We start from the raw sequence: 16822 nt of genomic DNA, 5'->3' as shown, positions 1-16822 counted from the left end.
AACACGGATAACATATAAGGCAATTGCTTGGGCGGCACCAGGTTTCTGTGAAGTCTAATGTCACCTCACATCACACTGTTTTGACTTCTTGTAAGATCGCGAAGCGGACGCGCGTTTCTCTCTGTTGATCCAGACAGCATTTGACCCTCCGCAACAAGTGTCGCTGCACACAAAAAGAATCCAGTTACAACACTGGCAGAAGACAATTCTCTCCTCTCTCCGTGGGCTATTTTAGGCTCCCGTCACAGCTGATCGCAAAGGTTTTTGGCCCTCCCCGAATTTTTGGCAGCCCGCTGTCCTTGTTGAAAGACTTGTTTGAAAAAGGGGGAGTTGTCAAACGAAGCCGTGGTTTGCGAGCTTCTCGGAATAACAATAAGTTATACTACTGTATGCTTATTTTTCGAAATTAGATTTACCGCGGTTTCAACAACAACAACAAAAAAAAAACGGACACCAAAAAGGGGTTACCTTAACTTCAAACCGGTTTTACAAAACAGTGGAATCCACAAGAGTCTGTATAAAAATATCATCCAGCTATCTTCAAGGTTTTCAAGTAGACCTACTGCCTCAAAGAAACAGGGGCTGCAGGTTAACGCGAGTTTTTTTTTTGTAATATTAAGGAAACAGTGCTGTCGAATGCTTTCAACATTTTAGACCGTATTGTATTTATCAGTGTCTGATTTGCATCATTCTGCATCGTATTTATACTGCCAACGCAAACTCGCAAGTAAAGCAGAAGTAGGATTCGAAAGACGATGGAGGTAAGCCCTATTCCTGTGGTCACTGTCCAGACAGTCCCGTATGACGACCAGAGACCGGGGACTAACGGGCTGAGGAAGAAGACGGTGGTCTTCGAAAGCAAAAGGAACTACTTGCAGAATTTCATCCAGAGCGTCCTCTCGTCCATCGACCTCAGGGACCGCCAGGGGTGCACAATGGTAGTAGGCGGCGATGGCCGATACTTCAGCAGGACGGCCACGGAGGTTATCGTCCAAATGGCTGCTGCCAACGGGGTAAGGTGAACTTTGTTGCAGTACAGGACCGGCTTTTTCACAAAATGGACATAGACTAATCTGTGTCTCCCCGAAAGGGTTAAATTTATACGCACTCAAAGTTTTTTTTTTCACTTTAGCATTATCGAAAACGATAGAAGCTGGAGAAATGCGTTTAATGTATTCGTTTCTATGCTCACATTTTATATAATATTCCAATAATACAATTATTTTATTATTGAAGACTGTTGATGGGGAAAGGGGAGTCTGGTCTACTGGTCTACGATCCACATCAGGAGCAGGCGGTTAAAAATGATTTATCATGATTGAAAACACATGAATGGACAGTTAATTTGTGATTTTGATGTTCGTAATTCAACTACTGTAACGTCTTAAATCATCACAAAAGACTCCAAACAGAATCTTGTAGCTTGTGCTCTGTTGGACAGTACTTGACGGTACTTCAGTATCCTCGCACTAACAGAAGGGTGACTTGTTAACACCCGTTTGAACACGAGCTATACGATGTATTTCAGTGGAAACCACAGCCCTCTCTGTTCTGATAAAGTATGCACAGCCTGAGCAGAAGGGCTGTGACCTTCCCTGTATGGTAATGTTGCTGTGGCTCAGCACTGACCAAGACCTCCCTCTCGGGGGATGAGAGGAAATCCAGCCTATTGGTATAGCCCCGTGCCCTGAGACATCCTCTAAAGGTGCCATAGTGGCAGAACATGGGTGACTGGTCTCGTCTGGACTTTTGTTCCCTGGTGTCCAAATGTGATCATCAATCTCATATCACTTGTCACAACAGCAGTCCTGACCCAGACCTACGGAGACCAAATGTTGGAAAGTCTAGGAAGTATCCTACTTAATAACCTAGGTGTTTACCACAGTGTGATGTGGTAAAAGTGTAGTACTGTGGAGTGGTGTTGCAGAAGCGCTGTTATCTATCATTACTGTTATAATGGAGATGACAGATCAGATTTACTTCTGATTCCTCAGATGTAAAGCAAAAATACATCATTATAAAAAAATAACTATTATTCACTATCACTTTTAGTAACCACTTGTCCGGTTCAGGGTCACAGTGGGCCAGAGGGTATCCTGGGAATCACTGTGCACAGGGCAGGATACAGCCTGGACAGGACGCTAGTCCATAGCAGGGAGCAAGAGACACAGATATGCACACTTGCACACCAGGGCTGGTTTTACAGAATTCAGCTAACATACCAGCATGTCTCTGAACTGTGGAAGGAAACAGGAGTGCCTGGAGGAAACCCACATGCAGACTCCACACGGACAGCACCCCAGGAAGGACTCCAGTGCTGTGAGGCAGCAGTGTTAACCACTGTGCCTCTGTGTCACCCATAACTACTCTTCTCATGATAAAAAACACATTCAATTTTATTTTTGTGTATAACACTGCAGTGAGGATTAGAAAAACCAAACTACTTGGCCTGGAAGGGGTGCCCCTCATTTCTTATCAAAATCATTTGAAGAAATTGTCTATGAGTAAATGTCATTTGTGAACTACAACTTACTAATATGAGAAATCATGCAACACAATGAATCCTAATTGCAATCACACAGTTGCTATTACCTGTGGATAGGCACTTTTTTCTAGTGCTTAATTCTAAAAATGCAAATATGTTTTTAATGTCTTTTATGCTTATCGCATAAAAAACTGTCCCACAGTCCTTCGGTTTGTCTTAGTCTCTTCCACTTCTATCCCATATACAACAGCTTGTAGCCAGTCTCTCAAGATATAATCATGTTCTGTAAATGTCTAATTTGGTAAGAAAATTGCTAAAACAATTACAGCTCATGTCTATCCAGCACCTGTAAGCTTTATAAAATCATTGTGTCATTACTGGTCATTTTACTGCTGGAGGTGCTCTTAGGAAGCTCATGTATTACAGAGAAAATGGCTCTTCTGGACACTATTATTGGCCACACCCTGCTGTGTGGCTGAACTGCTTTATTCATCGGGTCTGAATATCTAAAAATAATGCAATATGCAAAACACCAAAATTAAAATATAGAATTATAACAAGTTTATTTCTTCCCCTGCAGTATCTTTCCTCTCCTAGGCCCTAATTTCCATTCTGAAACACCCCACAGAACAAAATACACTTTTTTAAAAAATAGTATTTTTTAATGTGTTTATTTAGGACTTACACTTACAATAGATCGACTAGGCTTGTTTAATTACCATTCCATACTTTGATATTTATTTTGTGTTTGATTGTTGCTTTCTGAAAGACAGACCTCAGAGAAAACCTTCTGGTAAATGCAATTATTACAATATATGTGTAGTCTTGAAACATATAAATAAGTTTCCATGATGTAGATCAGGAATGTTCTGTCATCAAACATATTACATTTTAGCTAGTGTTATTAACACAATATTTATGAGAGTGAAATGCATCATGTTTATTTACTAAAGAAAGAAACAATTCTAACAAATGAGTAATCATCTAAGTGCACTTGTGTGTGAATTCAGAATTGTAATACAGAATGTGACGTAGGGAAGAAAGAACAGGGAATTCAGGCACCAATTGCTTCTTGGGGCCACCTGCTTGTAATGGAAGTGACTGTCTAAAACCATATGAGAGGGCATTTAATTTAACTGCCTTGACAACCGTAAGTGAGCAGTGGGAAACATCTTTTCCAGTTACCACTTACAGCATCTTTCTCTTTAGAAAAAGCTTGGAAGAAGCACGGCATCAATGATTTGATGTTCTGTACTCACCCTGTGTTAGAAACATTCTACAATACAAGCACCACAAACCTTTCCCAGGTCCAGCAGTGTGTTTTCCACTGTCATCAAGTGGTGTTGGTTATCTTGTATGCTTCTGAATACGATGGAACAGTGCTTCTGAAGTACCCAGAAGTGCGATCATCCAAGGAGCTCTGGAATACACTTTACATTCATTGCAATGTTTCTCGAGCCCCATATGAGAGCTCTACTGCTGATACTGTACATTCAGACAGAAGCCCTCCAGAATCACACACGGTGTTTGTGTACAGACGTACAGGCAGTGTACTGTATATAACATCAGGATTTCCAGGAGCAGAAGACACTGTTGTAATGGTCAAGTCTTCAGATGTAAAAGGTTGTGAAGTAAGGTTTCTTTGGTTCTGGATAGTAATGGTCTATAAAACTCAATAATAGTTTCAATCCCTTGGCCTAAGCAAGGGAGAATGAAGTAAGGCACATACTAATATTAGAAAGGAACGAAACCTGCTAAAGTTTATGACTCATGCAGCTGAAATGAAAAATGGACTGCAACCCAGTTGAGAATCTTGCACATTCCTGGTAAATGAGCAAACAGAGGAACATTACAGATTCCGCACCTGTGATGGTTCGAGAATGTTAGAAATGTATATAGACAAAAACATGGAAACAGTGAAAAATGTAATATAAGCATCATCATAAAACACTACTAATATAGACAAAAGTCACTTTACCATTATTATTATTACAGTATTAACTTTAAGATTCACATAAGACCTTGAAAGTTAATAATAAAATGAGCTGATGTAAACAACCACTCGCTTTCATTTTAAAATATTTTTTTTACATTTGCAATAATATTCTCAAACTGAAGCTCCTTTGTACTCTTATTGTCAATAATGTCATAATCATACCAAGACACCATGATGCAGATCATCCTACGCTTTTCATCTTCACATGAAACCTTGCTTCGTTTTCCAGTTACCTGCTTATGACCTTGAAAATGCTGCAACACAGCAAATCTCTCTCATTCCGTTTCTGTCCTACCCATATGGGTTAACTGATTCAACAGCCCTGAGGTAATAAAAAGCCATTTTGGCCCTTTGACACATTGAAGAACCACAAACATTTTAAAAAATCCAATATGGACAGTGAGAGCCAGGTTATAACCTCAACCATTTATTAACTATTAATAAGAGATCAGTGAACTCTTTGCTGCAGAAAAGCCATTTAATGGTGGCAGATACCAGCGAAAACTGGTGATTTAAATGTAAATCATTAAATACTGCTTAGAATTTTACCAATCCTATCTGTTGGATTAGTGCATACTTGGTATTGCACTTGCACTAAACATGCACTTGAGTATGACACAGTGAATGAATGGCACTAACACTGAGTTAAGAACATAAGAATGGTCTTCGAATGAGTAGGGGTAATTTGTGCCAGCTTGGACCACAATTTGGTAGTTCAGTAGTCAAGTGAATCTAAAATTTCATCCAATCATTTCTCAACAGCGTCCAGAGTTCGGGCCTCATCCACCTGGCTGGGAAGCCTGTTCCAGAAACCCATTCACTTACTCTTTGAGTAAAGAGTTCCCTGTCCTTAATATATTCCCCTTAAATTTCCTATTTTGACCTCATGTCTTTGCTTCATTACTGAGTGTGCAACAGTCCCCTAGGTTGAGTTTATCTCTATCCCTTAGGATTTTGTATCCCTTATACAAGATCTAATGTAAACAAAATATTTGCTTGCAATGCTGTTCTTCAGATTGGTCGTCTGGTTATTGGACACAATGGGATCATGTCGACCCCAGCTGCATCGTGTATAATCCGAAAGATAAAGGCCATTGGAGGGATAATTCTCACAGCGAGTCGCAACCCAGGAGGGCCTGGAGGAGATTTTGGGATAAAATTTAACGTGGCCAATGGAGGTGGGTTCTCGTCTGCAGACGAAGATTTTGTACAGCACACTTGTTTGTCAACTGTTTTTTTCTTGTAATGTATCTAGAAAGCACAAGCGGCTCAGATCCTTGATGGATTAGATCCACACTGATCACTTTCTCAGGATGATTATCGCTGCCCAGAGAATGTGCAATTAGGAGCAAGTGCAAACAAAACATCGACCAAAACATTTCAGACAGAAACATTCGGTGAGAACCAATCGTGAAGAGTGTTCCCAAAGCTGACTTCAGGCAGCCCTGAGGTAACTTGTGAATGCATTTCTAGAATTTAGTGATATGAAGAAATGAAGGAAGAGGGAAATTATTTTGGACTTGCTGATGATAGGGAAATAGTTTCAGTAACTGGATTTGACCCCCACTTCCTTCTGCCTTTAGTGAGGAGTAGCTTGAGGACACACTTGATCAGTATGTCAGGGCTGTTCTAGAGTTGAATAAACACCTGTGCTGTACATTGTTTATTCCTCTCGCTGACATTGCACATTCACCTCTAAAACATTAGTAAAGTTCTATTTGAGCTCTTTGGTAATATGGATTGGAATTTCAGCAATGTTACACTCATATAAATAGAGCAAAGCTGATTTTCTTTTATGTGTTGTTAACTGAAAGTGCTGGAGTCTTCTGGGAGGTGCCTTCAGCACTCTATTAGTCACTTCTGACTTGGGGGTTGTGCTGACCAGGGGTCAGGGTCTTGTAAGTGTAATGGAAGAAATCATCTCTTATTCCCGCTGAAAATATTTATAATGTTGTAGTATAGTGGGAATTGTACTCGAGAGAATTCCAAGAAATTCCTCAGCACCAAAGGATTTCAGCAGTTTCTGCAAATATGGCTCAGTTATGTGTATTACAGTGTACTGTGAAATTGTCCCTCCCAAGCTTAATAAAGAACCTGGATATTGTAAAGGGAGGCATGTTGGCACTAACTTAAAAGTTGAGGTAGCACTGCCAGACATTGTAAAGACTTTAAAAGTCTTAAAAGCAGTTTTACCAAAGTAAGCATTTCTCACAATAACGTCACGGCATTCTGTATAAAATCACACAGCGTGCAGAGTACAAGATAAACATGAAATTTGTTTTAAAACATGAATGTTTTTTGACAAGATTTAGACTTGAATCCGAATTAAAGCAGTGCTGTTTCATGTTGTATTATTTTATGTTGTAGTTGCTTTAGTCATCTGCAATACTTTCAGTATTTCTGTGGCACGTTTGGGACGTATTATCATAGTTTCAGTTTATAAATGATGCATGAAGATGAACCCAAATTTATAAACTGGTATTTTGTATGTAAAATATTGATGTAGAGCAGTCAAATGTAAACACAGCTGCTCCATTGAATTACTGTTATTTTAGTTGGTGTTTGAAGAAAGATATTGTTACAACAGTGTTTATATTACTATAATTATTCTCATTGCTGTACCTTTGCATTTAATTTCAGTCAGCCAACACTAGTGTAGTCCAGCATATGAGCAGTCCCTTGTGGACATGTTTTCTATCAGTGTTTTCATGTAATGAGGACAGCAGTTAAGTAGTAATGCCTGACATGGATTGGTCTTCTAAAAGCAGGATTATATATTGTCTTTTTCTCTTCTCCTGGTTCTTGCCTGGCAGGCCCATCCCCTGAGTCTGTGACAGACAAGATATATCAGATCAGCAAGACCCTGGAGGAGTATGCCATCTGCCCTGAGCTCCGGATAGACCTCGCGCGGCTGGGCAGGCAGGACTTCGACCTGGAGAACAAGTTTAAACCCTTCAGAGGTACAGTTCCCCACCTTCAGTAGGTTTAAACCTCAATAATTTCATCCTAAAGAAAAATATTAATGGATTTGCAGTACAGTACAGTGTAACTACACGCACATGGATTGTATTCTTTAAAGAAGTAAGGATAATGAGGACACTTAAACAACCTTTCCACAGTGTCTGTGTGACTGTTAGCTTGTTTCTTCAGGATGGCGAGTAAGATGAGAAGATCTTAGCCCAGTATAGAAAATGGAAATTAACCATAGAGGTCAGAGGTCTTGTGCCATTTGTTGTTTTTGTCTCAGTTTTCAAAGTTTTCAAAAATTGAATAAAACAAGAACAAATCACCACCAGTGATGCCACCCTCCAGGATTCCATCCAAAAGACACCTAAGATCATTACACTGTCACAATAGAGGCTTTGTACAGTAAAGATTTGGATTACTGTATATTGCACCGTGGATCGTAATGGTAGAAAGCTCCATATAGATGCTATAAAGACGAGCCAGGGGATCCAGTGATGTCAGGGGAAGGAATTCAGAAGCTCCCATTATGGAATATCCTTGTTTAGAATAGTGGATACAGAAGAAACATTTTCAAAACATAATCCGGATATTCCCAAATGTGTGAAACAAGCCCTCCCCCTCCCCCCATAGATATCCATTATAGAGTGGATATGACAGTAAGAAAAGAAAGAAAAGCCAGGAAGCTCATATTGCAATTGCTAGTCCCAGACCGAGTAAAGCCCACCATCATTTAAAATACGTTCTCTAATGTGAATCCATTTAGTCCCAAAAGTTTGGAAGAATTCGAGGAATTACCTGTAAGGAGTTCATGATATTGGGAAATAGGAGAATGGGAAAGCCAAGTCTTTTGATTCTGTGAAGCTCCAAGTTGTCATGATGTAAATGATCATACTTTGGCCCAAAAATGCAATCTACAGCCAACAGGGGAACATTAGTATAAATTAAATCTTGAAATCTATATGGAGAAACCAGAATTTCCTTAAGTGGTAATCAAGAAATGGGACTGTCAGGATTAAACTAAATACTATGCACACAAAACAAAAACAAAAAACTGAAATAAAATTTAAAGGTTTGAGAGCACTGCAACCATAGCTAATCTTATACACTGCAGGACATATAATTTAATCTTGGTTGTTATTTTTGGATTGTTAAACTTCAGTTTCCCATATGGCAATCAAAGCCCAGTACAATGTTAAAAGAAAAAATGCACTGTTAAGATAATGAGAATTCAGGCTCGAACCAGAGACCTCTGGGTTATGGGAAGAGATCTGGGTGCCAAACAAGTCCCTGGTTTCTGGTTTGCCACTCAGTGAGTAGGACCATACCTTTTGGGGGATTTATCACTTAATAGAAATTCTTTAGTACAAAAAGCATCTAGGCAATCTACTCAATAAGTATTTTGACACTTACCAAGTATTCATTAATTTTGTCAGATGAACCCAGAATGGCACTAGTAAAGACTGTGCTGTTAAAACGAGTTTAATATTTATAAATTCTATTTTAATATAGGAGTATATGAACTATTTTTATATCTTTGGTACATTTCCAAGGTATTCTTCTTGTTAATCAAAACAAATGGGATTTTTCTCCCATTCTTGACCGTTCTTTATTTATTTAAGCTTTACAGCCCTTGATTGGTTATACAGATTATTTTTTAGAAATACATCAATATTGTTGAAAAGCAAACAAGATTAATTGCAGTTTAGACCTAGTACAGGGTTATTTAATCCCACTGTTACAAATTTAAAAATGAAAGTCCATATCAGTATGGATGTAGACATTCTATGCTGAAAGTGGCTATAGAATGTGGAAACATTATCAGAAATATGCAAAGGTTTAGTGTAAATACCCATTTTGTCCATAGACTCAGAATACTGTGTAATGCCGCAGTACATAGATATTTGATTTCTGGTATCTGTATTAATTCAACAACAACAAAAACAACGGTGATGATGATGAAAATACTTTAACCGTTATGGCTACATGTGTACTTAATGATTACTCTCCGATTATGTTTGTGTTTTTTTAATTTCAGTGGCTTGTTGATCTGGTGTTGTCTGACTCTGTTTGATTTCAGTGGAGATTGTGGATTCAGTGGAGATTTACCTCAACATGCTGCGCAGTATTTTTGATTTCAGTGCCATCAAAGGGCTTCTGACTGGACCTGATCAACTGAAAATTAGGATCGATGCAATGAATGGAGGTAATCGGATCAATTCCATGACAGGACAGTGTGTTTGAAATATTTGCACTATGTTTCAATGGGGATTTAAAAGTGGCTTAGTTAAATGATTGGCCTACATAAATGCTGAAATCAGTTGAATTTTCAATATATTATGAAACTGATAACATATGGTATTATACAGTATACATAATATTGTGAAATTATGAAAGGAGGTATGTTTTAGATATGGTTTAGCTTTCCTTGCACATTAATAAATTATTCATAGCTACTGCATTTTTGTATTGAAGTGTCTTTCCCTCATTCTTTCAAGGACATGATATTGAATAGGTATGCTTTCTTACATTTTTTACTTGATAATGGAACATACCCTCATTTTTTAATCTTTTCTTTAAAGAGTTGGCCCGACTGTGTGGAGATCAGTGTGGAACAGTTCTTTACAGCTCTAACATTGAGTGCTTCCAGAAATGTTCCCCGTGTCTGTCATGCACAGGATCTCAGTACAGAGTTGCGTTATCTTAGGAAGTAGCATTAATTGTAACCTGGGAGTGGCTGTATTGCTTGTGGTTCCAGTGATGGGGCCCTACGTGAGAAGAATTCTGTGCGATGAGCTGGGCGCCCCGGCGAACTCTGCTGTCAGCTGTGTGCCCCTGGAGGACTTCGGGGGCCAGTATCCTGACCCCAGCCTCCCATACGCAGCCTCGCTGGTGGAAGCTATGAAGGGTGGGGAGTTCGGCTTGGGTGCAGCGTTGGATGGAGATGGGGTAAATATCACCCTGCTGCCTTCTTCATTTCTGTTGCTCTCTGTATAGAAAGGGAAACGACGTCTTTGGCATGTTTGATCTTTTTGAAAATGTGGCTAATATAAGGGATATTAATAAAAATAAGTCTGTATGGTCTAACATTTGTTTCTTCAGTAGACTGACTTTATCATTTGTGAGCTTAAGCTCCAATAGGCAGATATGTTCTCACACTCAAAACAGGACAGGATTGTTCTCTATACTGAAAAATGTGAAGAAAGTTTAAAAATCTATACTTATTATACACATTTTAATTAGGGAATTTTAAAAACATTGATTCATTTTTGTTAATGACTATTCAGTTTAGTAATACACACAAATGATTGTTCAAGTGATCATCATTGTGGAAGACAATATTGTTGTGTTGAAATGCATCGTTCTATTGTTTTCTGTGCAATTTAAGAAATCAAATGAATAAATTAATCTTTGATATGAAATACTGTGGACCCTGTCCTGCTTTTGAGCGTGAGACCAATCATTTTTCTGAACCTCAAATGCAAATAATAAGTATTTCAAAATGACTAATGATTGTATTTTCGTATGTCTTTCATATAAACACTTTATGCTAACATATTTGAAAAACAATGTTAGCAACCAGTTAAAAGATAATTTACTGAAATGAACTATGGAAATGAACACAAGGACTCCTTATTGTGTGCTGTTGAATGACATTATGTTCTGCACTGATGTTTTGCTATCAAAAAATATGTTTCTGCCATCATGTTGGTGTCAAATTCAGTAATCAATGTTGATACTGGAAAAATCATTTTTAACATATTTTAAATGTGTATTATTACACTTCCCTGGGTTTACTTCCTGGGGTGCTATTTGCATGGAATTTGCAGTTTTAACATATTTCAAATGTATATTATTACACTACCGTGGGTTTAATGCCTGCGGTGCTATTTGCATGGAGTTTATATGTTCTCCTCGTGCTTGTGTGGGTTTCCTTTCGGGTGCGCCGCTTTCCTCCCACAGTCCAAACTGGTTGGTTAATTGGCTTCTGGGAATATAAATTGGCCCCGGTGTGGGTTTGTGCGTGCGTGTGTGTGTGTGCGTGTGTGTGTGTGTTTCTGTCTGTGTGTGCCCTGCGATGGACTGGCATTCTGCCTTGTGCCCGTTGCTTGCTGGGATAGACTCTGGCTCCCCCTCAGCCCTGTGCTGGATAGAGCAGTTAGAAAATGGATGGATGAATAATCACACTATGCTCATAAGAAACATGTGTACTCTGTTCTACATAATTAAATATGACATAAATACAATTGGTCTGATATTTTAATTCTCGTACCCTGGGTCATAAATCAGTGGGAGGATGGAGATGAAATCAAACTGTAGATAATTTCCTCTGTGACTTGGCAACTGGCATAACAAACACAAGCATTACGTTATACTTTCAGAACAGGCATCACAAGACAGCCTTTCCCTGCAGCACTGATGCAGGTTTTCTGTTCCAGCTATTGCTAAGCATAGAAGTTTTGTACATTAACATGTTGTAGGCATTGTTATTAGCAGACCTCATACCAAGATCTTAGGACAAGTATGGTGGAGTTTTCTTCCTGAATGTGGGATGTGAAATAACCCTTTGGCAACATTCGTGATGCCTTGATCAAACCTTAAACTACGCCGATTATCATGTCACAGCGCACTCGATGGAGACAAAAAGCACGTTTGTAAAGTTTCCAGCCGCTGTTCCTCTCTGCTTTTAATTAGCGTAGTTGTGGAGCAGGTATCATAAACAGAGCCTGTTTAAAATTGTGTTGGAGGCCTCCAGTTTCCTTTTACTGCAAAGCTCAACCAAATATTCGCTCAGGTAGAGTACAGAAATGCATGAAAACAGATTTCCAAGGAACAAGATTTTTATGCGGCTGAAAACAAGGCTGTCATTTGCGATTTCCTCATTTAAAAGTGTGAGGCAGTTTGAAAATGATCCTGGCTTTGACATGTTTGTCTTTTGCTCCTTGCAGGATCGGTACATGATCCTTGGGCAAAATGGATTTTTCGTGAACCCCTCGGACTCGGTGGCTGTTATTGCTGCCAATCTTTCGTGCATTCCGTACTTCAGGCAGATGGGAGTCCGGGGCTTTGCACGAAGTATGCCCACCAGCACAGCCCTGGATAGGTAAGGCTCTGAGTTAGGATTACTCACGTATTAGAGCCCCTTTATGAACCTGTAAGTCTGTAAATAAAGCTAAATGAGGCTTATTATCTGAAAGCTGATCATATAGATGAGTAGATATTGTGCCTTAACAACTTACTGTATACATCGTATACAAATGAAAGACTTTGTGGAATTAAAAGGCTGCGTCTCAGAATCAGAATGGCAGGTTAGCTCTGTTACAATGTTCAACATCTGTGAAGTGGTGCACAGACACACAGAGACAGTTGGCGTGTCATTGGAAATAATTCCAGTTCATGCAAACCCTGAATCAGGTGGAGAAAAGGCACAGTTCGAATAGTGAGCTTTACTGGGGTGACTCACTTGGCTGAAGAGAATGATAACTCATCTGTATGGATGGAGCCGTCAGGACTGACCCCCAGCATACATTTTATTGGCAGATAAGTCATGGAGGTGCAACGTGGGTGAAGATGGGGTGGATATGAAGTATGATATTTATACAGACATATGCAAATGTGGGTGAGATTAGGGGTTGACCTCCTCTGAATTGTTTTTTTTACTCCAGAAACTGGTGTGTCAGACAGTTTTCCTATTAATAGCCTTATCAGTGCAAAAGTGAGAATGATGTGTTTCCAAATTCACAAACCACTCTGAGTCCCATGTACTTTTTTGTGTGTGGCACAGGAGGGGCTAAAACTCTGGTCTTGTAATAACAAGGTCGTGGGTTCAGGTTCTGTACAACACTGTATTGTTGATGTCTCACTATGCAAAAGTGTAGGGAAAAAGCATCTGAAAAATGCAGAATATATTTTAAAACTAAAACTACTATAGACTTGAACATTTTCAAAATTACTGATAAATGTATTGGAGAATATGAAGCAATAGAAACTGAGTAAGTCTTTAAATGATCAGATAGAAAATCTACAACTTCTGTGTTCACCTGGAAAAGAGATTTATAGAAACATTAAACAATATTGCTTCTACACATGTGAATAATTCTTGATCTCTCACTGTTTTCTCTGCTGCATATGTAGATGCTGAAAAATGCATAATAGGTTTTAAATACAATCATTTGTAGAGTGGCATTCTACTGTGTATGTCTAAATATCTGTTTTTTGTGCTACAGGCCTTGTTTATCAGAAATGCCATTTGAGTGATTAATTGAATTACACTGCCTGATACAAGCATTGCTTATTGGTTTTGGGTTTCCCATGTTATGACTAGAGGGACTAGTTGGGTGGTCCCTCTGCAAAAGTTTTGGGACCATTAGCTGTGTCTTGTGACAGCACTGAGGCTGTTACAGTGTCAGCTGGCTGGTGTGGGCTTTTGAGACAGAGTCACATGATTGCCCAGACAGCTGCCTGCTGCATGCTACATGCTGATGGACCATTCACTGCGTGTGTACAGAAGCTTTGTGTGTAGCTTGCATTTAATGAAATCAACTCATGTGATAAGTCATATGTTTCATCATGACAACTGTAGTGTTTTCTGTTCTAATGAAGGGAGTCAAGAAGAGGTGTTTGAGCTTAAGTTAGCATATCAAGTAAGATGGCACTGTGAGAAAAGGTTTTAAACCATGGTACACCACACTGGCGGTTTAAACTTTCTAATTACAAAAATGATTATTTTAAAAAAATATTATTGCATATTCTTATACACAAATGAGACATAACAGCTTTCATTTAATAAAAAAAACTTCTTTTTAAGCAAGGTAAATGACTTCAAGAGAATGCAGAAAAGGTCAAACAGGTAATTAACAGAAAACGATTAAGCATCAATCCTTACATTTCAGTTTCATCATATAACTTATATCTCTTGTTGACCTCACAAAATATTGTGGTCTAAGTGTCTTAGCACCTATGTTTCTAAAGGGTCTAGGTTCTAAGGATTTATGAGGGAAATGCAGATACATTCACATGAAATAATACAGTCAAGTGCTGTTCAGAGACTCTAGTCGAACTCATTGCATTACAGCTGGCTTACAGAGTTAGTGAATGCTGGTGTGGAACCTGTGTAATGTGATGAATCTTCCACTACATATTCAGTCTTTACCTCTCACTTCCTGGGCCCCATCAATGACACTAGCCTGGCAGCAGAACTCTGCCCTTACTCAGGTCCCAGTCTCTGCCCAAACAGAGGTCCCAGTGTCTGCCATAACACTATCCCAGTCACAGCTTCAACACAGGTCCCAGTCTCTGCCATAACATTATCCCAGTCTCATCTTCAACACTGATCCCAGTCTCTGCCCTAACACAGATCCCAGTCTCTGCCCTAACACAGGTCTTAGTCTCTGTCCTAACACAGATCCCAGTCTCTGTCCTAACACAGGTCCCAGTCTCTGCCCTATCTCTGATCCCAGACTATCCCAGTCTATTTGTCTCCTACTATCCCAGTCTATCTGTCTCCTCTGCTTCCAGAACATCAAGTATTTGATCTATCAAATCTATCTGTTACCATATTAGAACATAATAATGTACATAGTGCCTTTAATGCAAGAAAAAAATCTCAAAGCATTTGAGGTTAGACCATTTTTATGGGTAGCTCAATTTGGAGTCATTTACATCTTAAATGAGCTTGTCATCAAATATGCTGAATTCTAATAAGTTGATGCTGGACTTCAAAATAAAAAACTACATCTTATTGGTAGCAAAGAGTAGAGCACATTTTGTTATGATGTGTCCTTTTTTAGTATATAGTTGGATTATACTGATGTTTTGTACTGTATAATAAACTAGGTTTAATAACTAGGTCTATGCTCTTTAAACACTGTATTACATTAACACACCCGGTTAGTTCTGTTAGGTTACTGTATGTCTCCTTATTCTTATCCATCGAGCATTCACTGTATTATGTTTGTAAGCAGCTAATTTGATTCTGTTCATAGATCCATTTCTTTCAATCAACTCATCCTGTGAAGAGCAGGCTTAAGTCATAAAGGCTTCACTTGCATGGGAATGGCCTGGACTGTGCAATAGTTTTAGGGAGAATATCATGTAAGAATTCCCTGTTGAGGTTTTTTTTCATACCATACATACCCCTGTTCCACAAATACTCCCATGTTTTTCATTCCTCCATTTGCTCAGGAAAGTATTCTGGTGAGGAGCCATTCATAAAGACTAAGCTTCCATTAATAACTGTGTCAGATCACTCATGACGTTGGTGAAGAAGTTTTCAGTCCGACTCAGCTCCCATAAATAGCCTTGAGATTGTCTATGACATCAGGTTGTCTGAGACCCCTTGTGTAATGTGCTGTATTATTCCATTAATTGAAAAGGCTTTACTCAATTTCAAACATTGCTTGTGTGATGGAAGTGGATACCTTTCTTATTTTTGTTTGCTCAGTGATATATCATATGATCCGGGGCTCATTTTGAGAGTGTGTCATCATTTCATTAATCAGGTGAAAACATATTCGACATCATTTCCGTGTGTAACATGAAACTTTTAATTCATGATATATGAAGGCGCTATGTAAATAAACCCAAACTCACAAACTCAAATTAAAACCAAAATTGTTTTAAAAACAATTAAAGCCAGAACAAAGCCCCCCATATTATTAAATATTAAAAACCATTGTAATTATTACCTCATGTGTAAAAACTATCTCATTGTAGAGATGCTAAACAGGACAGAGTTAAGGTCGTGTTTTGGTTTTTCTCTGGCCAATGCTCGTAACTGTGAAGCACACACTCAGGGGTACTTATATTCCAGTCTGCATAACATAATAGACCTAAAAAGACACAGCTGTAAGTAAACTAAAAAGAAATGATATAAATGAGAAAGTTTTATCCCATCTAGCCTCTTTGGTAGTTAATTGGCTTATGGATCTCATCCAGCTGTTTCCTGAAAGAAGCCAGGATATTGGCTTCAACAAGCATAGTTGGGTAGCTTGTTCCACAGTCCCACAACCCTTTACAAAAAGAAGTTCTCAGTTTGTTAAAGTACACTGCAACACGTAGACAGCAATATTTTATTTGGAAAAGTTTTAAGACACTTTCTAGTATCAGATAAGCTAAGGGATTTCATAAACCATATATTTCTTTCTGGGTAAAAGGGTTTTATTTCTGCATTATATTCTATGGTTCCATTTCAGTTTTCCCAATTTTGCTTTTGCCCATATGTAATTTTAAAGCTACTCTGTAACTTGACCCGAGCCTGTGACCCAGTTTTCCTGCAATAGAATTGTTTGTCACCTCAGAGATTTGCAAGGAAACTTACGGTAATAAAGCACTGCACTACTTACATTAGTACTGGCAGTAGCTGAGGAAATGACCTA

General features: G+C 38.8%; 1 protein-coding gene across 1 annotated transcript in view; it reads left to right on the top strand.

Moving 5' to 3' along the window:
- Positions 1-313: 313 nt before the first annotated feature.
- The window catches only part of pgm5 (phosphoglucomutase 5), a 50651-nt gene continuing 34142 nt past the window's right edge, over positions 314-16822 (top strand). The window contains exons 1-6 of the mRNA XM_088912172.1: positions 314-1013; positions 5497-5659; positions 7295-7441; positions 9526-9651; positions 10204-10394; positions 12395-12549. Coding sequence (XP_088768298.1) covers positions 756-1013; positions 5497-5659; positions 7295-7441; positions 9526-9651; positions 10204-10394; positions 12395-12549 — 1040 coding nt within the window. The 5' untranslated portion in view covers positions 314-755. The remainder of the gene's footprint in view (positions 1014-5496; positions 5660-7294; positions 7442-9525; positions 9652-10203; positions 10395-12394; positions 12550-16822) is intronic.

Source organism: Atractosteus spatula, chromosome 3, assembly GCF_055471065.1.
Source record: "Atractosteus spatula isolate fAtrSpa1 chromosome 3, fAtrSpa1.hap1, whole genome shotgun sequence".
Lineage (NCBI taxonomy): Eukaryota > Metazoa > Chordata > Actinopteri > Semionotiformes > Lepisosteidae > Atractosteus > Atractosteus spatula.
This window is presented reverse-complemented; position numbering and strand designations above follow the sequence as displayed.